This window comes from Manis pentadactyla, chromosome 12 (genome assembly GCF_030020395.1).
Source record: "Manis pentadactyla isolate mManPen7 chromosome 12, mManPen7.hap1, whole genome shotgun sequence".
Taxonomy (NCBI): domain Eukaryota; kingdom Metazoa; phylum Chordata; class Mammalia; order Pholidota; family Manidae; genus Manis; species Manis pentadactyla.
This window is the reverse complement of record NC_080030.1, coordinates 65,451,146-65,476,400: the sequence shown is the minus strand read 5'-3', so window position 1 is coordinate 65,476,400 and position 25,255 is coordinate 65,451,146. Positions and strand designations below refer to the sequence as shown.

Below are 25,255 nucleotides of genomic sequence, written 5' to 3'. Positions count from 1 at the left end.
ACAAGGTTAGATTGCAAGTTCAATCAGAAGGAAGAATGTTTTACATAAATTAATGTGGAAACTTATGTATGTTTTACTTAAGTTAATGTGGAAAGGTAATCATAATAAAATGACAATATGTAGTAAGAACTCAAACACTGCTTTCAAACATTCTGTTAGTCTATCTTCATATAAACCATGTGAGTTTGCTACTATTACTTAGACTATTTTACAGTTGAGGAAACTGAAATGTCACAAAACCATATGACTTGAATACAGCAAGGAAGTTCCTAAGTGACAGACCCAGACATTAGGTCCAAAGTCTCACTCTCTATATTATATGCTTGCATGTGACCTGTTATCTTACTTATTCTTCCATGAAATTATTAACTTTGGTGACTACAACATAAATTTTCCAGCTTAATATTTTTAGCCAAGCTAAATATAATTTACATTCATACACACACATATAAATGTACATAACTAAGTGTAAGTGATGTCTAAATTAATCTGAATGAAATTTCTAGATTCTTATTATATATTCAATATATACATTATTAAAGTTGTAAATGTGCAGTGAATACCTCATGAATGCAGATAACATTTTCAGCATTTAATGAACTTAAAATATAATTTAATTTGTGACAGAGAAAAGCTGCAGCACTGACATTAATTCCCAATCAGGATGCATGTCTACCAATGACAAATATTCAGGAATATTTAATATATGCAATAGTGTGTTTCCTCAGCTCTACCAAATGTATTACTTATCCTGCTCCTTTAGTTTTCAGTAAATAGTGCTTTTTTTAGCTCTTTATTACATATAAGATGGAGAAAGTGTTTCTCCATGAACAAAGGATGTGATAAAACACTTCCTCAGTCATTCTTTCATTGTTTTTCTTACAGTCACTTAAACCAAGTCACTGGAAACTAGGGAATTTTTTTCTCACCCTATTATTTTTGAAGTAGGACCCCACACTGTATTATATTTCTAGATTTAAAATTCAGAGCTGCTACACAGTCAAATAAGTCTAGATTTTTTGTTTTAAAAAATTTTGGGTAAATTCACACTTCATAATAGAGAGCAGACTTAGGTGTCCTGTTAGATCTGTGTTCGAACTGAAGTTCCTGGTTTTAGTCCGCTCGGTTTCCTGACCCTATTTCTAGTCCCCAGCCCTCCCTCACACAGCTTGTCAAACCCCTTTTGACTTGGACCGTGTAGTTTTGCCCTTACTTTATTCTCACTGAGCAATACACATATTCAGCAGTTAGAGAAACCGATCACTTAGAAAACAGCTGAGTCACTATTTATTATTACATAAACTCATCATGCATGGCTCTTACTCCCTCACACTATGTGAATAAAAAATAGTGTTTTCATAAAAACCAGATCCAGGAGAGAAGAAAGGGTTCTGCATCTGAAAATAGTAAATTTTCTCCAAAACACTTCACATTCATTCATTGATTTACAAATACATTCGGAATATCCCTATTTTGTGGAAAGTACTAAGTTACCAATTTAGGGAGATTATAAACAAATTTTAAAAACTCCTTTTTCTCAATGTACTTGTCATTGGGCATTTGAGAAATATATACAAATAATTATGTATCTATGTGTATAAATATATATGCTATATAAATATTTATATAAGTAATAAATATTTAAAATATATAAATAATTAGGTATAAGACATTTGGAATGAAATTGGGGCAGGCAAGACCTTATTGGAGCACTAGGTAGAGCTGAGCTGATTCTGATTGGTTATCGATCAGGAGGTGATATTTAAACCGACCTTTGAAGAAAATAAAATATTGATAGGTGGTAAGAGGAGTACCTAGTAAAAAGAAAAATCATTGCAGGATAAAGAAATAGCATAGAAAATGGCACATTTCTATAAAGAGCTTTCCATGTACATGGAACAGCAAATATCTGATGTGTCCTGTAATCCATAATGACTTGAGAGATTAACTGAAACATGCATCTAAAAAGGTAAAGTGATACGAGATCATGGACGTCCTTGAACTATAAAATAAAGATTTTGGATCTTACCTTATAAAGAATGGCAGTGATTGGTATTTCTTTAACAGAGAAATGACATGATACTCTCTTGTCCCAGTTCCTCAACTCCACACTCAGTGTTTTCTTTCTTTATAGTGCACTCCCATCATAACCCTTCCAACCCACGTGCTTTTATTTGGTAAAGTCTGCAAGTTAGCTTGCTTCACCTCTTATGGAAGGTGTTGCATCTCTGATGAGCTTTGTTTTTTCTCAGCATAGTTTATACACTTCATCTTCCTTCCTTGTGTTCAGTCTATACATCTTTTCTTGCTTCTTGTTTAATAAGTACCTCTTTTCTTAACTATCTCCCCCACTTGACTTGAATTCAGGGAGAATTTATCGTTGGGCTTTATATCCTCAATGTCTTTGTAGCCTGTTGCCTTCTAGGTGCTTAATAAATTTTAGGTGACTGAATGCTCAAAAATATGCCTTGGTAGGAAAAATGTGTCACCAGTGAAGAAAGGTCACTGGGTAGACAAAAGAAAAACATTAGAAAGAATGTCTAGATGGTCACTGTAATGGGAGATCATGAGAGGATAAAGTAAGAAGGTGAAGAGGTGACAAAGAGACACCAAAGAAAGAAAGCTAATCAGATAGGACAAGGCATAAGGACTGATTTGAAGATGACCCTAGATAAGTTGGAGAAAATTTGTGTGTTATTAAGCATGCAGTTACTTTTGCTAAAGGAAGATATAAGTTCTCTTTTTGATGGGTTTTATTTGTAAAGTCTATGGGAGCATCTAATTTTGTTAGATATCCAGAAACCATTATCATTCCCCCTTAAAACAAATGGGGACTACTACTTATTTTTTGTCTAAAAACCTACAAATTATCCCTAAGCAAATTTGAGCTGTGATACTGTATAGGCCATAACAGTGGGGAAAATATCAACAGAGAGATCAATGTGCATCTCATCCTGTTCCTTAGAAAGTAGCAGTAATCTAATATTTCCCAGTAATCTTAAGATTTGGGCACTCAAATTCTATTTAAATCTTGCTCAGCTGATTCAAAATTAATTATATGTTATTTCTCTCTTGCTTTTCTACAGTATGCTGTCTGGCTAGTCCTCTGGGTTACATGGAATGTGTTTGTTATCTGCTTCTACTTGGAGGCTGGGGACCTCTCAAAGGTAATTTGCCTTCTGATTTGCCTGAATCATCCGTAGTGTGTTAACAAGCCTCTTCCTAAGTAAGGCAGAGACTCACCCTGCTCTTGTCACTTAGATGCACCTCGATTGAAGGTAAATTGAAAGGTGTCCTCATCAATACTGCATTTCTACCACCAAAGATATGTTTTAGTGTGTCACAAAATGTGCTGTCATTTTTTTTTAAGGAAAAGTAGCCTGAAATGTTTATCATTACAGTGACCATGCTGTATCCTTTTAAAACATTGACTGATGAAAGATTTCTGAAGCAGAAGAGGAATTTTTTCAGAGATAAGATCTTAAGTCTTCTTAAATTGTCTAGTTTGGTTAATCTGCTAAAGATTTACCTGATTGGACCCAAATAGCAATGCGATAATTCAAACAATTAATGGGTTTAGTTGAATAAAGTTGTTACCAGAGGGATATAATATATTACATAAATGAATAATAGAGATATTTATTCCAAAACAACATAGGAAATATTTTAAATACTTGCTTTTTTATTTAGGTTTCTTTATTCTGTGCTATCCTCATGTGAGTCATGTATGTTCATATTGGTGTTGCTATCATATTTATAACATGAGTGCCTTTACTATTGAAATAATGTTTTATGTCTCTAAAACCAGCATCATGCTTCTATTGTTATACAATTAACAACAAATAAGTCAAATGAGATGATACATGCAAAGTAGTAGTAAATCTTTCTTGAGACACTTGAGAGCTGAAAATTTGTACATCTTCATATAAACTTTAAGAGACAGAGGCTATAAAATGTTCTTCTACCTGTTCCCTATTACAGCAGAAAACCCCTGCAAACATGTTGACATTTTTCTTAACTCCAGATGTGCTAACCTGCTTTAAAAGGCTAAAAGAACTAACAAGTGGGCCAGGAACTACCTTTGCAGGGCTTTCTGGTTTGAGGGGTGGAGGCTAGGGGTAGTGATTATACACACTTATAATTTACATTATAGAAGTTTCACAAAGCAATCGGAGCATGTCAAGAATGTTTATTATTTAACTGTGATCTGTGGCTTTATATCAAGTGTAAGTAATCTTGATTTGTTTTGTTTAATGGCAAATGATGAAGAACAAAATAAGAGAGAGACATGGGTGCATGAGATAGAACCAAGGCTTCTGGAACTTCAGATTTTCACGTGGTTTTTGGACGAGTCCTCATTCTTGCCTTCAGCAGCATCAGCCCTGATAGATGGCATTTCTGGGATTGTTGCAGAGAATCCCACACACCACTGGCAGCAATCAGTCCTTTCCAGAGTGTGCTGTGACCAATGAAAAGAACTCATTCAGGTAGTTTCAGGAAGGGCACAGAGAAGATTGCTGCTTCAAATCCACAGTCCCTCTGTGCTGGAAAAGCATACATGCTTCCCAGGACTCGAATTCCTAACCCACTGTATACTTCTCTGTTCTTTCATAATCCACTTTGTTCAAAGAAATCCTGCACTAAAACTCCTTTTAATGTTCTTTTCAGTTGAAAATAATCACCTTAAAAACTGTAAGGCAGGTATTGAGGCATATTGGCTGAGTAAAATGATCTAGCAGTTTGTTTAATATAAAAAAGAGGGAGAGAACTTTGAGCCAAGCTGGCTGCACAAGGGTCCCGTGACTGTGCTGACTGCTCCATGTGATGGCTATAGGCAGAGAGTAAAGCTTGTGATCTCATGGCCTTGCACATGGGCCCTGAAACCACAGTGAGGGCACAACCTTAATTAAACATTACAGTCCGAGACAGTTGCAACCCAAGCAACTAATAATTCTTCTAATGTGCACAGGCAGGTAATGACTATACCTTGGCAGTGAAGCAGTTAATAATATTTCCATTCTTTTTCATCTTATAAACCAAGGCTAGGCTCTGCAGAGCACATGAAAATTTAATAATTTCCTTTTAACAAAGAATCTAAAGGAAAACCATAAAGGGCAAAGTTATATATTTATCTGTGCTGGGTTTTTCCTCCCTTTCCTACTCAAAGGGTTTGAGAAAGGTGTATTTATACCATTTAATTCTTTAGCTTCTGCAACTGCTTCAGATTCTTCAAGTAATCCAGTACCAAAAGGAAGCAATGGTGATTGAAAAATGTACAGATATATGGAGAAAAAAAAATGGGTCTCCTGAAACTACTTATAATACTCAGATTACAGACTATAAACCATTTTTTTTCTCACCCCACCAAAAAAAGTAAAATAGTTTGACCATATGAATAGGTCAATTTGTTTGAGGCTGAGGGAGAAATATGGGAAATAGAACCAGAGAGGAAATTCTGTGGTCTTACTATGTATGGAAGTAATGTGTTTATTTCTGAAAACATTTTATAAATAGATAAAACTTTTATAATGAAAATCAACAAGAAGTGTTTTAAAAAGTGGTAAAATATTAAAGCAAACTTTAGTTACCTGTTAGAGTTTAGAATTTTCTGTTGTCATTTGCTTCAGTGTGTTTTCTGCCTTTTTTTGCTAAACTAACTGCCATGTACTTATGAGCAAAAGAGAAATAAGAGTCGTTAACCAATCCAGTGTGTATGTTTAATAATGAAATGGTTTAATTACAATAACATGATACACAGGACTGTTTTGTCTTCAGTTCTCTTTGCACCTATGATTGTATAGATATATATTTTTTATAGAAAATTCTGTATAAATCCAACATTTTATTAAAATATCAATCAATATATTTTAATTAGTCTCCCCATGAGATTTAAGGAAATATAAATCTAATCAATCAGAGAAACTGCTTTTTAAAATTTGATCTCAGTGAAATTAATAAAATAATGGAAATACAATATTAAACATTAAATAATATAATAGCAACAAATAAATATACACACTGTGTAATATTTCCACATTATTATTTATATTAATGGTTTAGTCATTAGGGTTATAATTAAATATCCTAAAGCATCCTATAGTGTGTTACTTCCCAGGTTGCTATTTTAATAAATGCCCAGTTAAGGAAGCAGAAGTGACATTAGCAACCCAGGGTTTCTGCTAACTTTGTAGGCAGCTGCCTTTGCACACTAAAGGTGACCTGGACTATTGGATTAGCAGTTTTGAGAATTCCTCATGTAAATAATCTTATTGTTCTGTGGTATTATTCTGGGCTGTTGTAATTCTCTTGCTCAAGTATCAAATAGATAGAAATGAGAACTCACTCCAGCTATCAGCTGAGCTATCTTGAAAAGAGATCTGCTATTTGTTCTATACTAGTATTTAACTTCAAAGTACATAGCAGTTAGAAGGAAAACATATAATTTGGTAACTAATCTGTTAACTTCAACACCTGGGAAACTGAAATTTATGAAATAAGTTTTGAATTATAATACACAGGAAAAAAAACTGACTGATTTTCTGGTTATCAGCAAAAACCTGTATTTTATTGGATGTGATACAATTGTAAATTTCTCTGAGACTGAGATTATATTCTCATACATCTCAGATCTCAGTTTCTACTTTTGTAATTTATGGGACACCATTAGTGGATCATGCACCAATGTTTAGAAATAAAATGATAAATTTACAGACCATGGAGTAACCAAGGGACTATCTTACACTTAAAACAACCCAATTTATTTGTAACCCTTTGAGACTACAGATACAGGTACATATCTGGCATATCTGATTATATTCAGAAACTTATCTAGTTAAACATAGCCTAAAGCAATTAATTACACCTAGGAATATGTAATGTTTCAGAATGAACACATTTAATAGTAACTTGTAGAAAGTTGTCATAGTTTAATGATTTTGATAGTTATTTGTGAGGCCTAGGTATAAATTTTCATTTTAAAAACTTGAGACATACATGTGTGGTTAAAAACAGCTCTGAGTGGCAATGAGCTTTTTCTTATTGGTAAAAAAAAGAGAAAATAGCTCTGATGGCTACAATGGTAATAGTCATAGTTTCAAGAAGTCAAATGTTTCAACAGCATTGTCTTAGCCAATAAGTGGCTAAAACAAAGTTACATCTTGTATTCATGACAGCTAGTGTGCTTTATTAAAATGAACATGGTCTTTAGATAAACCTAGTCCTAAATTCTACTGTTACCCATTCATTAGTTGTGAGAATGTTGTAATGTTGCCATCATTTCTGAGCTCGTTTCTAATCTGTATAGTAGGGGCATCTATTTAAAAATATTGTTTTAAAAATTAAATGTCAAATAAACTCTACATTAAAATGCAAAAGAAAAAAAAAACCCAAGATGTAAAAAGGCCGTGTAAGAATGTGGCCTATTTAAGCTTTGAGGAATAAAATTCCAGTCTTGCAAATGTAAGAGACAGGAAGAAGATAAAACCTGTCAAACACTGTAGGCAATAGGGAACAAATCCTTAAAACTGGATTTGAGTGCTGTGTGAAATAAGGTACTATTGCAACAATGCCAATTTCATTTCTTCTATTAAGAAACAATTAGTCCTTTTAAAAGATAGTAAATATTTGGATATTTTCTGCTCAAGATAATTTTATGAAGATTTGCTTTTATGATTTCATATGGAAAAAGGTGCTATGGTGAGAAGTCTGTTGTAATCAATTTTTATTGGAATTTGTGTTGTTCCTCAAGTAGACATATCTATGCAATTACTAGTAAAGAATACCTCTCATAATTGATTTAAAACTGTATATAACAAATATCAATAGGACAATTGTATTCATATTTTTTTAATTTTGCTTTTCTTAGTGTAAAGCATTCTATACTCTGACTTAATATGTCATCTAAGAAAACTTCAATGAACTATTATTACTACACTAATTAGAAAAAATGCTAATTTCCCAACCATAAAAGTAGATTTTGCTTTAGGGTGTGGAATAAAATGTTCTACATGTTATTAATAATTAAATGTAATACCCTCTTAAATATAAATGAATCATTCTATTTTAATTTGATCAAACTGCTACTGCCTTTCTTGTTTTCTGTTAAAGTGCTTTGACTTAAGCTGCTTATTTTCTAACTTCCTTAATTCTCTTTTCTTTGCTCACTTTTTCTGCTTTCTTTTAATATCCCTAAAGTGAGGGATAGAGTCCATGAACAGAGTCTATTTCTCTGTCTACATTCTTTCACTTGAAAATGCCATCTACTATCACAGTTTAAACTATCATCTCTACACATGTCTGCCAGATTTATATCTTCAGTCCTGACCTTGTTGCTAATTTAAAGTCCCACATCTCCAACTTTCTGCTGGTGTCATGTCAATTCCATTGTCACCTTAAATTCAACATGTCCAAGAGGATTTATCATCATCCCAAAGAATCCAACTTCCTTAATTCACTTTTTACAAGAAGAAAAAAGGCAAAATTCATTTTTAAAAGAAGAAAAGAATCATTTGGGAGGCTATAGAAATCTTCAGAGGTTGGTCATAAAACCAAACAAACAAATAAGCAGAAAATATATATATAGTGTTTTTGTGTACATGTATATTGTAAACTTCAGACACCAGTAAGTCAAAAATAGTAGAGACCTGCTAAAGTAATGAAGATGAGCTGACTTTCTGAAGATGCTATACCCTGGGGACATTTGCTGATTCTGGTTGGAGCAAGAGGCTAATAATCCAGGCTTTGAACCCATAGAAGTCTATCTCTGGGGTACATATAAATCAGCATACCTTTGAGTGACAAGGCTTCAAGTACTTGGGCAGTTTTTTTGTTAGGGCATTTGGTGAATTCTATGTAAGGTTAAAAAAAATAGATGGAAAGACTGAAAAACCATAAAAAATTTGAGGCAGTCTTGCAAAATAGAGTTTTAACATAGGACAGGGGCTCTACACAATAAACTAGCCTTACAGTTGAGAAACCTGGACAGTGAGCCAGGTGCAAAGGAGATGTACAACAAACATTATGAGGACTAAAATCAGGTTCAACTCAGGACAGTCCTTGATTTAAGTAAGTTGACCAGCCATCACTTTATCTGCCTAGTTGAGGGAAAAGGGAAATGTCTCAAGAGTAAGACAGAATTATCTTAGACCATTACAACTTATTTTTTGCATGATATCAGGCAATTGAAAATTTCTACACATACAAAAAGAGAGAACCTCATTACTGAAAGTGAGGTAAAAGATAGAAAATAGATGAGACAAAAAAAAATGAGACAGACCAGTAAATGATTCAGATTTGTAATTACTTCATAAGGGCTTAAATAAAACACAATATATTGAAGAAAATTATGGGAGAAACTGAAGATAATATATAGAAAGGTGAAGAATTTACCCTCAGAGAGTTGGGATCTATATAAAGAGCCAAAGGAAATTTCAGACCTAAAAAATATAATATTCAAAAATAAGAAGTCATTAGATGTATGTGATAGTAGATTTAAAAGATTAGAGGACAAGATAGGTGAACTGGAGCATGAGTGAATAGAAAATATCCAAACTGAAGCACAGAGGTAGCAAACACAAAAAGGAAAGAATAAAAATGTAGAAAAGTATGTCAGAAATAGGTAGGGCTCTGCTAAAGTTTTAATATACAAATAACTGAATCCTTAGAAGAAGAAAAGATATAAATTGAAGAGAAGCAATATTTGAAGTGATAGTGACAAAGAATTTTCTGCAAGTGATTAAATACAACAACCTACATATTGAAGAGCACTTTCAGGTCTCAAATGGAATAAGTACCAAGACAACCCCATCCAGGTATAGACTAATAGTCCAATTAAAATAAAAATCAAACAGAAACCCTTAAAAGCCATAAGTGATAAAGACCCATTGCCTTTAAAGGAACAGCAAAGAGCCTCACAGTTGACCTTTCAATAGAAGCAATTTAGATGGCAATTAAATGGCACCTGCAAATTGCTTTAAAAGTGGTAACCTAGAATTTCATACCCTGCAAAAATATTCTTCAACAATAGAGGTAAAATAAAAGCATTTTCAGGCAATAAGAACAAAGGTAGTTAATTATCAGTGAACATTCACTAAAAGAAATACTAAAGGAAGTTCTTCAGGAAGAAGAAAAAAAAAATCCCATATTAAAAAATGGAATTTCAGGAAAGAGAAAAAAAATAGAGAGGATAAATGTAGGAGTGAAAAAAATATAATAGTAAACCATAAAAATCATAATAGTAAACTCTCTTGGAAATTAAATGTATATAGAACTAAAATGAAGGAAAATAGCACAAAAGATAGAAGGAGTTAAAGTATTCTAAGTTTCTAGCATTATCAGGAAAATGGTAAAGATAATATTGGTATTAGATGATAATATTTCAAGAATTAATAATTTCTGGAGTAATAACTGAAAAAAGCATAACTACCAAAATCAACTACAGATGAAAACAATTGAATGGTAGGTAAAATTGATTAATACAAGTGGAACTAAGAATGAAGAAAAATAACAAAAAACAGGGACATCAACAACAGAAACAACCAAGATGGATATATCCCAAATATATCAACAATTACATTAAATGTAAATAAACTAAATATTCTAGTTGAACAACTAAGATTGTGAATCTAAATAATGACATAAAACCCAAATTATATGTTATCTATATAAGATACACCTTAAATATAAGGATTTAAATTTAAAAGCTAAGAAAAAGTAGAAAACATTTACCAAGTAAACATATACAAAAAAAATGGTGTAATAATTCTAGTATCAGACAAGGTAAGTGTTTAAGGTAAAATGCATTACTGAAGATAAAGAAGGTATGCCATAATAATAAAAAATAAATCCACATGAATATATTGCAACCAGTATTACCTAAATAAAATAATATAGCTGCAAAATATATAAAGAAAAATGGAAAGAATTAAAAGGAGAAACGGTCATATCTACAATTGAAGGGGGAGATTTTTAACACTCCTCTTTGAATACATCAATCATATCAAAATTGAAAAGAATGTAGACTATCTACTCATCACAATTAACAAACTTAACCTAAATAACATATATGGAATACTATGAGAGACTATAAACGGACATATATTATTTTCAAAGGCACATAAAATATTAAATCATAAAATGATTCAAAATATAGAATGGTAAAATACAGAATGATTTGCAATTATTCTTCAAATATTCTGTGTCCACTGAGAAATAAGCGAGGAATTCTGCAACTGATTAGAAGTTAAGTAATACACTCCTAAATAACCTAGTAGCCCAATAGATTGGAATGGAGATTTAAACTGAAAGAATCTTGGAGGCTGGAAGGCAAAATTATGCTTAGAGTAAAACATATGACCTTACATGGAGGTATTAAAAGAGAAGATAGGGTGAAAAATCAATGATTTAAACTTCCATATCCAGAATCTAGGCGACTAACAGCAACTAAAACCCTCAAAAGTAGAAGGATTGAAATACTGAAGATTAGAGCAAAATTCAATAAATAAAAAACAATCAATAAAACCAATATTGTTGGCTTTATTAGAAAAAAAATAAAGGAAAAATATATAAATAAAACCAAATTGTGTCTTTAAAAATTTTAATAAAATTGGATGGAAACCTATTAAAAGACATCATGGGGAAAATATTAGTAAAATACATTTTGCTAATATTATAAAGGACCCTACAGATTAGATAGAAAAATGGTATATCATAAGGTTAAGCCAATAGATTTGGCAATCAGGATGAAATGGATGAATTCTTTGGGAAATACAACTTGAAATAAATTTAAAAATCTGAATATTCATTTTTTTGTAAGTATTGCAGGTAATTTCTTTTTTTAATGTATTCATTTACTTTTTAAATTCGTATCATTAATGTACAATTACATGAGAAACATTATGGTTACTATGCTCTCCCCATTATCAAGTCCCCACCATATATCCTATTAGAGTCACTGTCTATCAGCATAGTAAGATGCTACTGAATCACTACTTGTCTTCTCTGTGCTATACTTCTTTCCCTGTGGTGCCCCGCTACATTATGTATGCTAATCGTAAAGCCCCTTTTCCCCCCTTATCCCTCCCCAGTCCCTTTCCCTTTTTACCAAAGGGAAAACTGTTATTCCATTCTTGGGTTCTGTGAGTCTGCTGCTGTTTTGTTCCTTCAGTTTTTGCTTTGTTCTTATAGTCCACAAATGAGTGAAATCATTTGGAACTTTTCTTTCTCTGCCTGGCTTATTTCTTTGAGCATAATACCCTCTAACTCCATTCATGTTGTTGCAAATGGTAGGATTTGTTTTCTTCTTATGGCTGAATACTATTCCATTGTGTATATGTACCACATCTTCTTTATCCACTCCTCTACTGATGGACATTTAGGTTCCTTCCACTCCTTGGCTATTGTAAATACTGCTGCAGTAAACATAGGGGTGCATATGTCTTCTTGAAATTGAGCACCTGCATAAATTCCTTCAGGTGAAATTCCTGGGTCAAATTGTATTTCTATTTTGAGTTTTTTGAGGAACCTCCATACTGCTTTCTAGAATGGTTGAAGTAATTTACATTCCCACCAGCAGTGTAGGAGGGTTCCCCCTTTCTCCACATCCTTGACAACATTTGTTGTTGTTTGTCTTTTGAATGGTGACCATCCTAACTGGTATGAGGTGTTATTTCATTGGCCATCTGGATTTCTTCTTTAGAGAACTGTCTATTCAGTTCCTCTGCCCATTTTTTAATTGGATTATTTGCTTTTTGTTTGTTGAGGTGTGTGAGCTCTTTATATATTTTGGATGTCAACCCCTTATTGAATATGTCATTTATGAATATATTCTCCCATACTGTAGGATGCCTTTTTGTTCTACTGATTGTATCCTTTGCTGTACAGAAGCTTTTTAGTTTGATAAAGTCCCACTTGTTCATTTTTGCTTTTGTTTCCCTTACTTGGGGAGATATGTTCATGAAGAAGTTGCTCATGTTTATGTTCAAGATATATTTGCTTAGGTTTTATTCTAAGAGTTTTATGGTTTAATGGCCTACATTAAGGTCTTTGATCCATTTCGAGTTAACTTTTGTGTATGGAGTTAGAACATAATCCAGTTTCATTCTCTTACATGTAGCTGTCCAGTTTTGCCAACACCACTTGAAGAGGCTGTCATTTCCCCATTGTATATCCATGGCTCCTTTATCGTATATTAATTGACCGTATATGCTGGGTTAATATCTGGAGTCTCTATTCTGCTCCAGCGGTCTATGGGTCTGTTCTTGCGCCAGTACCAAATTGTCTTGATTACTGTGGCTTTGTAGTAGAGCTTGAAGTTGGGAAGCAAGATCCCCTCTGCTTTATTCTTCCTTCTCAGGATTGCTTTGGCTATTCAGGGTTCTTTGTGGTTCCATATGAATTTTAGAACTATTTGTTCCAAATCGTTGAAGAATGCTTTTGGTATTTTGATAGGGATCGCATTGAATCTGTAGATTGCTTTAGGCCGGATGGCCGTTTTAACAATATTAATTCTTCCTACCCAAGAGCATGGGATGAATTTCCATTTATTAGTGTCCTCTTTAATTTCTCTTAAGAGTGTCTTGTAGTTTACAGGGTATAGGTCTTTCATTTCCTTGGTTTGTTTTATTCCTAGGTATTTTATTCTTTTTTGATGCAGTTCTGAATGGAATTGGTTTCCTGATTTCTCTTTCTGCTAGTTCATTGTTAGTGTATATGAACACAACAGATTTCTGTATTCATTTTGTATCCTGCAAGTTTACTGAATTCAGATATTAATTCTAGTAGTTTTGGAGTGGATTCTTTAGGGTTTTTTATGTACAATATCATGTCATCTGCAAACAATGACAGTTTGGCTTCTTCCATAACAATATGGATGCCTTTTATTTCTTTGTGTTGTCTGATTGCCGTGGCCTGGACTTCCAGTACTATGTTGAATAAAACCGGGGAGAGTGGGCATCCTTGTCTTGTTCTCGATCTTAGGGGAAAAGCTTTCAACTTCTCGCGCTTAAGTATGATGTTGGCTATGGGTTTGTCATACATGGCCTTTATTATGTTCAGGTACTTGCCCTCTATACCCATTTTGTTGAGAGTTTTTATCATGAATGGATGTTGAATTTTGTTGAATACTTTTTCAGCATCTATGAAGATGATCATGTACTTTTTATCCTTCTTTTTGTTGATATGGTGGATGATGTTGAAGGATTTTCTAATGTTGTATCATCATTACATCCCTGAGATGAATCCCACTTGATCATGGTGTATGATCCTCTTGATGTATTTTTGAATGTGATTTGCTTATATTTTCTTGAGTATTTTTGCATCTATGTTTATCAGGGATTTTGGTCTGTAGTTTTCTTTTCCTGTGGGGTCTTTGCCTAGTTTTGGTATTAGAGTGATGCTGGCTTCACAGAATGAGTTTGGAAGTATTCCCTCTTTTTTTATTTTTTGGAAAACTTTTAGGAGGATGGGTATTATGTCTTCTCTAAATGTCTGATAAAATTCTGCAGTGAATCCATCTGGTATGGGAGTTTTGTTTTTGTGTAGTTTTTTGATTACCAATTCAGTTATGTTGCTGGTGATTGGTCTGTTTAGATTTTCTGTTTCTTTCTTGGTCAGTCTTGGAAGGTTGTATTTTTCTAGAAAGTTTTCCATTTCTTGTAGGCTATCCAGCTTGTTAGCATATAGATTTTTATGGTATTCCCTAACAATTCTTTGTATTTCTGTGGTGTCTGTCATGATTTTCCCTGTCTCATTTCTGATTCTGTTTATTTGTGTAGATTCTCTTTTTCTCTTAATAAGTCTGGCTAGAGGTTTATCTATTTTGTTTATTTTCTCAAAGAACCAGCTCTTGGTTTCATTGAGTTTTTCTATTGTTTTATTTTTCTTAGTGTTATTTATTTCTTCTATGAACTTTATTGTGTCCCTCCTTCTGCTGACTTTGGGCCTTATTTGTTCTTCTTTTTCCAGTTTCAATAATTGTGAATTTAGACTTCATTTGGGGTTGTTCTTCCTTCTTTAAATAGGCCAGGATTACTATATACTTTCCCCTTAGAACTTCCTTTGCAGCATCACACAGAAGTTTGGGTGTTGTGCTGTTGTTTTCATTTTTCTCCATATATTACTTGATCACTGTTTTAATTTGGTCATTGACCCATTGATTATTTAGGAGCATCTTGTTAAGCCTTCATGTGTTTGTGAGCCTTTTTGTTTTTTTTATACAATTTGTTTCTATTTTTACACCCTTGTGATCTGAGAAGTTTGCTGGTAGAATTTCAATCTTTTTGAATTTACTGAGGCTCCTTTTGTGGCCTAGTTTGTGGTCTATTCTGGAAAATGATTCATGTGCACTTGAGAAGAATATGCATCCTGCTGCTTTTGAGTAGAGTGTTCTGTAGATGTCTGTTAGGTCCATCTGTTCTAGTGTGTTTTTCAGTGCCTCTGTGTTCTTACTTATTTTCTGTCAGGTTGATCTGTCCTTTCAAGTGAGTGGTGTGTTGAAGTTCCTTAAAATGAATTCCTTGCATCCTATTTCCTCCTTTAACTCTGTTAGTATTTGTTTCACATGTGTAGGTGCTCCTGTATTGGATGCATATATATTTACAATGGTTATATCCTCTTTTTGGACTGACCCCTTTATCATTATGTAATGTCCTTCTTTGTGTCTTGTTACTTTCTTTGTTTTGAAGTCTATTTTGTCTGATACAAGTACTGCAACACCTGTTTTTTTCTCCCTATTGTTTGCATGAAATATCTTTTCCCATCCCTCCACTTTTAATATGTGTATGCCTTTGTGTTTGCAGTGAATCTCTTGTAGGCAGCATATACATAGGTCTTGCTTTTTTATCCATTCTGTTATTCTGTGTCTTTTTATTGGTGTCTTCAGTACATTTACATTTTGGGTGATGATCGACAGATATGTACTTATTGCCATTGCAGCCTTTTGTTTCGTGGTTACCAAAGGTTAAATAGTAGCTTCTTTACTCTCTGACCTTCTAACTTAACTCACTTATTACGCTATTATAAACAGAGTATGATGATTCTTTATTTCTCTCCCTTGTTTTCTTCCTCCTTCTCTCTTTATATGTTAGGTGTTTTATTCTGTATTCTTTTGTGTTTCTCTTGACTGATCCTATTTATAGCTTATTTCATTTTGTATTTTTTTATCATTTTGTTGGTCTACTTTCTTTATGGTGGTTTTATTTTCTCTGATGACATCTGTTTAGCCTTAGGAGCCCTTCCTTCTAGAGCTGTCCCTTTAAAATACATTGTAGAGATGGTTTATGGGAGGTAAATTCCCTCGACTTTTGCTTATCTTGGAATTGTTTAATCCATCCTTCAAGTTTAAAATGATAATCTTGGTGCAGTATTCTTGGTTCAAGGCCTTTCTGTTTCATTGCATTGAATATATCATGCCATTCCCTTCTGGCCTGTAAGGTTTCTGCTGAGAAGTCTGATGATAGCCTGATGGGTTTTCCTTTGTATGTGATCTTTTTTCTCTCTCTGGCTGTTTTTAATACTCTGTCCTTGTCTTTGATCTTTGAAATTTTAATTATTATATGTCTTGGTGTTGTCCTCCTTGGCTCCCTTGTGTTGGGAGATCTGAGGTCTTCCATGGTCTGTGAGACTATTTCCTTCCCAAACTTGGGAAGTTTTCAGCAATTATTTCTTCAAAGACCCTTTCTATCCCATTTTATTTCTCTTCTTCTTCTGGTACCCCTATGATGTGAATAGAGTTCTGTTTGGGTTGGTCACCCAGTTCTCTTAATATTCTTTCATTCCTAGAGATCCTTTCATCTCTCTCTGCCTCAGCTTCTCTTGATTCCTGTTGTTTGGTTTCTATTCCATTAACAGTCTCTTGTACCTCATCCAGTCTGCTCTTAAATCCTCCCCTTGTTTGTTTCATTTTTGTTATCTCCCTCTAGAATTCATCCCTTATCTCTTGCATATTTCTCTGTAGCTCCATCAGCATGCTTATGACTTTTAGTTTGAATTCTTTTTCAGGAATATTGGTGATATTAGTCTCACCAGACCCTCTCTCTGGTGTTTGAGGGATTTTGTTCTGAACAAGGTTCTTCTGCCTTTTCATGGCAATGGAAGTGATTGCCGGTGAGTGGTGCATTTGTCAGCTGGTAGAATAAAGTCCCTTACTGCTTTCTGGTCACCTTGCCTGTCACCACTGCCTGTGCCAGTGAACCGCACACAGGCAGCAGCTTCTGGGTTAATCCCCTGATCTGCCATGGTCAGTGAAGCCCTTGGGATGGCCTAGGGCACTGGCGGGGGTTTCAGGTGTGAGCAGCATATATTTGCCATGAGAACAGAGCCCCTACGTTCTTCCTGGACTCTGCTCTGGTTTTCTCTGCTGTGCCGGTCAAGTGGGTGCAAGGTGCAGCATCTGGGTTAATCCCCTGAGCTGCCATGGGCAGGGTGGCCCTTGGAATGGCCTAGGTCAGTGGCAGTGGTTGCAGGCAAGCAGGACGTGTTTGCCATGAGAACAGAATCCATACATGCTTCCCTAAACTCCGTGCTGGTTTCTTCTGCCTGTGCTAGTCAAGCAGGCGCAAGAGGCAGCCTCTGGGTTAATCCCCTGAGCTGCCCTGGGCAGGGTGGCCCTTGGGATGGCTTAGGTCACTGGCAGTGGTTGCAGGCGAGCAGCACATGTTCGCCATGAGAACAGAACCCCTACATGCTTCTTGGACTCTGCGCCAGTTTCCTCTGCCTGTGCTGGCCAACTAGGTGCAGGGGGCAGCCTCTGGGTTAATCTCCTGAGCTGCCGTGGGCAGGGCGGCCCTTGGGATGGCTTGGGGCACTGGTGATGGTTGCAGATGATCAGTGCATGTTTGCTGCAAGAACAGATCCCCTACATGCTTCACGGACTCCATGCCAGTTTCCTCTGCCTGTTCCAGTAAGCCGGGTGTAGGGGGCAGCCTCTGGGTTAATACCGTGAGCTGCTGTGATCAGGGCAGCCCTTGCAATGGCCTAGGGCACTGGTGGGGGTTGCAGGTGAGCAGCACGTGTTTGCCATGATAATAAAGCTCCTTTGTGCCTTCTGAACTCTGTGCTGGTCTCTGCTGTCTGATCCAGTCAACTGCTGGCAGGTGGCAGCCACTGATTGTAGCCTGGTTAGCTGTGTACTGGGAGAAGCCTCTGTGTGGTTGCTGTGGGGGTGGGGGGCTGTTCCCTGGCTGCTCCACAGCAGTGGCGGGTCACCTGCTTCGCTTGCAGTCCCGGCGGGGGTGTAATGAATGGCAGGCTGCTTATTGCCATGAGGGTCTTCAGATCTGCATTGCCACCCAGGGGGTTAAGGTGCCTGAAGTTCCTTAAAGTTCCCAGCCTGTTGGGCTGAGTGTACCAGGATAATTTTGTCCACCTGTTAAACCCTTGTCCCTTTAAGACTTTAAAAGTGCCCACTTTTCTTTTGTCCCCAGGCAGCCTGCTTTTGGAACCTCTTCACAGTCTTAGTCTCGGATTTTGCTTTTCCGTTCCTCTAATATTCGGTACACAATGCAATGTGTGTCTCTGCTCCCTGTGCAGATTACTTGGGCTGGTTACTTAGTAGTCCTGTCCTTCCACTCCCTCCCCACTCTGATTCTCTTCCTCCCGCTGATGAGTTGGGGTGGGGGGAGTACTCAGGTCCCTCCAGGTCATGGCTTTGTATCTTACCCTTTTCATGAGATGTTGAGTTCTCGCTGATGTAGATGTACTGGTGCAATCTGGCTGGTGTACTATATCTTCTGGTCACTCTTTTAGGAATTCTGGTCACTCTTTTAGGAACAGTTGTATTTGTTGTATTTTCAAAATATATATGGTTTTTGAAGGAGATTTCCTCCACCCTACTCAGTCATCTTTAGAATCTATATTCTTTTACCCATTAAAGAAATAGAATCATTAATCAAACGTTTTTGACAAATAAAAAACAAACACTTCATGTCCACAGGCTTCACTAGTAAATTCTTAAAAACATTTAAGTATGTTGGAATAATGATCTTACACAAACTCTTTCAAAGAATGAAGTGAGAGTATGCCTCACTTTGCTCCTTATGAGGCCAGTATAACATTGGAGATATAAGTGATTATCAAATGACCTACACATTACTAAATTAAAAGGTAAAAATGTAAACAAGAATAAAGAGAAAATGCTATATCCCCATTATTTTATAAATAATTATATATTATTTTTTCAGATTGTGTAATATTCACCTAAATTTCCATCCTTTACTACCAAACTTTATTTGCCAGTCAGCCAAATGTTGTCATCATTATTCAGGAGAATGTCTGTCACTAAGCAACTACACAGCAATGAGGAATTGCAGAATTAATTTAGAGTATTTTAGATGTTTATAAATAAGCCTATTTGATACATCATAAAACAAAGACAACAAGTTGCGCTTATCAATATAGGTAGTTAATCATTTACTTAACTGTCCCTTCTTCAGTGTAGCGATCATGTTTTATTCCTTCCAAAGCCAAGGGAAATGCCTGACATGTGAACAGTACTCACTGGAATGAGATCATAATGAAATAGAATGCAGCAACCAATGCCACCAAACAAAGCTGTTGTAGGTCTTCCCCTCTACTCCGTCATTGCATGGGTGAGGGAATCACCGTCTCTCAGAGCTGCCCGCTCTCTGGGGTGGAAGCAGCCCAGGGGAAGTTATCCAATCAGCTGGCCACCAAGGCCAGTGCTTTTCAAGACAACAATCACATGAATCACCTGGAGATCTTTTCAAAATACAGATTCTGATTCCCTTGGAGTGAGGCTTTGAGTTATTTCATCCCCTAGAAACTCCTACATTGTGACATTCTTATCTATCTATTAAACACATTTTGACTTAAAAGGATTACATTACTCGGCACAAGGAAAGTCCTTGATTTCTGGCTGTCCTTTGAAGTAAGATTCCCAGTGTAGATACTGATATCTGTGCATATGAAAATTTATTTACCTGATTTATCAGTTTTGATACTGACTCTAACCAAGTATCAAATGAAGCAAAAAGAAAGATTACTCAGATCTTTGGTGATGACTTATGTGTAAATTAATCCTTTAGTACCCCAGTCATATGTATCCTTCCTTTGTGTGGCAAAATTCTTTTCAGAGACCTCCTCATACCTTTCTCTGAGGTGGAGCTTACCAGACCATGTATCTAATTTTACTTCATTGGCATAATTTTTTTTTTTTTTACAGTTTAATTTCCAGAGCTGAAGATCTCCATTCCCAGAGTACAAAGCTATTGCATGCCCAGTGCAAGTCTGATCGAGAACTACAGCTCTATCTGTAAATCCCACTTGGATTTTGGCCTTTTTCATTCTTGAGGTTAAGACAATGAAAATAATTTCACAATTCTGCTATTTTTTCTCACAGGTAGTTCACTTTCTCTCTCCACAAGAAGTAGATGGCATATACAGTTTCTACATATATTTTATTTAATTATAACTGCTTTAATTTGTGCTTTCTTAATTTGATATCTTTCCCCTTTGCTGAATTTCCCTTCAAATGCCTCTATGAGTGTCAAGAATCCTATTGTTCCTTATGTGGGGCTCAAAGTGTTTTGTATACTGAAAGGAGGACCTTCTCCAAAGAGGTGTCCTCATGAGCATTAGCAAAGTTTGTGGGCATGAACAAGCATTAATTCTGCTGGAAGATTCCCAGGTACCATGCATGTAAAATGTTGGTAGAATGCCCTTCCAGAAAGCAATGAGAACATGCAACCTGATTAGCTCCTTGGAATAGCAGGATGATCTCCAGGTACTGACTTGACTCTGAGTCTCCATGCTGCTGGCAAAGTTTAGTGTGGCAGCCCTGAAATGCTGACTCTGCTGCAATCCACATAGTTCAGGATGTGCTGCTCATTCAAAGCACACACATCCTGGTCTGCTCTCCCAACTCCTCTTCCTCCATTCTCTCCAGGTTTGGACTTGAATGATCTTAGCTGTACTCTTTCCAATCGGTTATCAAGAAATACACAATGTGCAGTTTTCCTTCTCCAATCTTTCTTTTTCAACCTTTTTTGTTCTCTTTCAAATCAACAGCTTTGATTTCAAAGCTATTATTTCTGATGTGGACTTTGAGAGTCTCTTTTGGAAGTAAAAAAAAAAGATGGCCCTAACCGTTTCTTTCCTTTTGCATTGTTACTGAAACAATGGTAATTCTCTTTGAAGCAATGAGGATGTCACCGACTTACTAGGGAAAGTTTGTCAAAGGTAAGCCTGAAAAATAAAAGCACAGAGATTAATATTTCCAAATAGTATCCTGATGGAAATAAAAAGAATGCAGATACAAATGTGGTCTAAGCAATTGCCATCCCCATTTATTTCCAAAGCTGAGTCCATAGAGATCCTCCTAGAACAGCATTTTTTTCTATGCCTAAATTAAAACAGCTGTACTTTTATAAATGTTTTATTCACATAACCAAATAAGCCATAAAAAATACGTTTGTATTGAGTTCCATGTCTTTCCATGTAGAAATAATTTTATATATTTTTAAATTTATAAACCACAACAATCTTTCAAAAACTGTGGCATAATTGATCTACATTGGAATGATCTGCTACTAAGAGACCTTAGATCCTGAAATAGTTGCAGAGCTTAAAGGAGAATTGTCTAATTCAGCATGGCCCTCCCAGCCCCTAGGGGGCTCTCAGTCTGTGATAACCTCATCAAAATCACCCCCTTCACCATAAACCATTATACTGACATGACCCCTGGAAACTAAATGGGGATTGGCAGTTGCCAAATTAGTTTTGGAGGGCAGAATGTCAACCTCTTTGTGGATTCACTCAGGGACAATTCATGCTTTGAAAAACTGTGGGAAATTGTATGGAAATACAACTCAGGGAAAGTTAAATAGTGAAATAAATCAAGGTTTTCTGTTTCCAGCATTCAAGGTTATTTGGCAAGAAAGAGCAAATAAGTGACTATCTTTTTAGGATTTTCATAATGTAACATACCTACTCTTTTCTATCCTGTACTTAAAATTAATATTGAAAATGTGGTTGAACCTTTGGATCAGCAGTGCAGCACACTAAAGGTAACCAGGGAGCAATGTTCAGTAAATACTGTTACTAGATGTAAGACAATACAAGGAAAATGAGACTATTTAAAATCTCTTTCCTGATTGAGAATTGTATGAACATATTTTGAAATATTTAAGTTGTTTTACATTCTAACAGCACTTAATGTGTCACTTCTCCTCCTCCTCTTTAAATATCTATTTTCGATGTTTAACAAAGTAGAATGTATATATAGCCTCATGCAACCAAATAATCAGCTTAGAAGGGTAAAAAGAGGAAGACAGCTCACTAATAAACAGCCATTTATAGAATATAGTTAGTTTTTCCCCCCTTCATTAACCCACAGAACCTACTAGAGGACCGAGTCTGATGGTAATTGCAGGACTCCAGGGTTTTCACACACATCGGTAGTGTAATATGTAACACTGAAGTAATTAGGAGGTATTTCGGGAAATGTCATCTTTTTCATATTGTAAAAACTAGGCATTTTGTTTCATAGTAGCTGCCTTGATACCGTAGGGACAGTCTGTCCCTTTTCCACTCTGACAGAAAAATCTCTAGTGACAAGCCCTCAAATCTTTTACTTGAATCACAGTGAGAATGAGCTTGGTGCTCTCAATTAGTCCCAAGAGGGAAACCACTGTCACACAATTTGGCACACTTTGCAATCGCTCCTGACAAGATGTGTCCCTCACTAGGCCCTGGGAAGGGCTGTGACCCTCCTGGGGGTACCCCGATGCACTGGATTCATCAGGCAGCCTGCAGAATGGACGGACTTGTGCTGTGCACTCTGATTTTATGAGCACTAAAATTAATCCATTAAGTATTTTGTACACCCAAATCCCCCACTACTTACTTTTGAACACATTTATATAGTATGTGAACTGTGGCATCATAGTGTGCTGTGTAATGAGTCCAATTTTTCTTGTCTTTTTGCTTCCTGTTTCCATCTTTTCAATGGAGAAAAAAAGATAGCTGAGTTTAATATTACCAAATAACCAAATAATTAGTACTGCTGGACTTTTTTTTTTCTCTTTAACTTACTCCTCAGAACACAAAAAGCCAGAAGCACAGTTTTGAAACAAAGTGCAGATTATCTTTGAAAACAAAGATAGCAGATTATTATCTAATAGATATGATGGATTTGAATGTACAGTGCAGGAGCCATAAAGTATTAATTGCTAATGAAATAATGAGAAAATAATATTTCAGTGCAATATTTTAACCTAGAAAATATGGTCTTTCTTAGTCTGTGACTAATTCCATCATATATTAAAAATGCAAGTTATTGCAGCTTTATGGATTTCTTTAAGAAAAGTGAAGAAAAACCACTTTATAAATGTAAGTTATAAGGGTTATACCATTTTCCAGGTTTCTATCACTTTCCTGGCTATAAGCATTTTATTTTCTGAATGATTCCATTCTCATTGATTCCATCTCATGATTCCATACTCACAAGTGTTGCATTAGATCAAAATCTCTCCACAGGGGCACAAGTGACATGATCCCATTTGGAAAACACTGTCGAGCTAAAATGCAAATGAAACACAAACCCTAGTATTTTTCCTGACAACTATGGAATTACTAAATCTGAAGACATATGAAGATTGAAAAAGACAGGAACAAAATAATTACATAGTCAGAAGAAAATGAGAAACTGGAACGGTTTGGATGATCAGTTCATTGGTATTACAAAATGTCTGTCTGTGACACCTGCTGCCCCTCAGGTCTCCAAGGTCTGTTGGATCTGCATTTATTTTTCCTGAATCTGTCCATTCAGTTGAGCAGGTTACCCTTCCCAGAGAAGAAAGCCAGTCTTTCAAACTTACTAGAATTGTTGTTCTCAGGATTTAATGATTTTTGTTTGACTGAATTGATAAACTGCATTAAAAGAGAGGAAGTGCCAGTTTACTCCCTGCTGAAATATTCTCTTTAGGAAAGCATGCTTACACGTTTTGGAAAATGTTAAATCTGTTCACGGGAACAATGACAAATTCCCATACGTAGTGACTTTACATTTAATTTTTCTGTATTTTCAGAATATAGCCTCAGTTTATGTGTCAAAATTACATACATCTAAATCACTGGCAAATGCTATTCTTTATCATTATCTTAATTCTTGTTCAGTTCTTTTATTTCTCTATCATATTACTGTGCCTCACTAAAAACTTAATAATAGATTTTTTTATCAAAAATATTTGAACATTATAGGTTGATATTCTTATATGAATAAACTTAAAACAATATAAAATAACTCCTGATTTTTCTCAGCTTTCTAAAAAATGTAAGAATTTTGAACATTATTCTAAGCATAATGAGATTTTGAATAGGGTAAGAATGATATGATCTAATTTCTGTTTATAAAATAGCACCATGACTGTTGTGAAAATATTCTGTAGGGGAACAAGAATAGCAAAAGAAAATTAGTTTGGATACTTATACACCTAAGTTATGGATGTTTTGGCCTGGACTGAAAAGATAGCAGTGGAGATAGTGAAAAGTATGCATGTGGATGCCATTTAAGATTATATCTGGTTATTCTGGTTATATTCTTGATATCATATGAGGTTAAGGCAACAGGATTTTTTTAATGTCCTGGATGCAGGGTGTAGGAGGAGAATGATTAGGAGCATAGGCTGAGCCATTAGGAGAGTTACATGTTTGCATTTATGGAGATGGGGAAAGATGGGGAGCAGATTTGAGAAAGGAGTGTGTATGTGCACAACCAGTTGTTCCTTTGCCCACATTATATCTGACCCATTAGACATTCCAAGCAGTTTTGTTAAGTAAACAGTAGGATGTGTGAATTTTGCATTTAAAAGAAGAGGTTTGAATGGTAAACATACAGTTGAGTCATTGGTATATAAAGGCACCCTACAAAATGACCTCTTTGGGAAGAGCAAAGGACTGTGCTTTGGGGTTCTTCAACTTTACAGGTCTGGAAGAGAAGACAGAAAAGGAGACTGGCAGGGAGCTGACTTTAAAGCAGGAGAAAGCTAGGAGACTTAGTACCCTAAGTAAAAAAAAAAAAAGGTGGAGGGCTGATAAACTGACAAGAATGAGGATTGAAAACTGAGTATCAAACATGGCAAAGTGGAAGTTACTGCCGACTTTGAAAAAAGTGGTTTTGATTGAGAAATCACAAAGAAAAGTTTATTAAATGAGTTGAGATGAGAAAATGAAGACAGTGAGTTAAGCCAGTTTCTTCAAGGGCTTGCTGTAAGAAGCAGAGAAATAGGACTGCAGCAAAAGG

General features: G+C 35.5%; 1 protein-coding gene across 2 annotated transcripts in view; it reads left to right on the top strand.

Annotated features, from left to right (window-relative positions):
* NKAIN2 (sodium/potassium transporting ATPase interacting 2) overlaps positions 1–25,255 on the top strand; it is a 1,083,024-nt gene that overhangs the window by 578,116 nt on the left and 479,653 nt on the right. For both annotated transcript variants that reach the window (XR_005028518.2, XM_036903901.2), the window contains one exon: positions 3,087–3,167. Coding sequence is in view for 1 of the 2 variants with exons in the window: in XM_036903901.2 (XP_036759796.1) it covers positions 3,087–3,167 (81 nt within the window). In the remaining variant the exon portion in view is untranslated. The remainder of the gene's footprint in view (positions 1–3,086; positions 3,168–25,255) is intronic.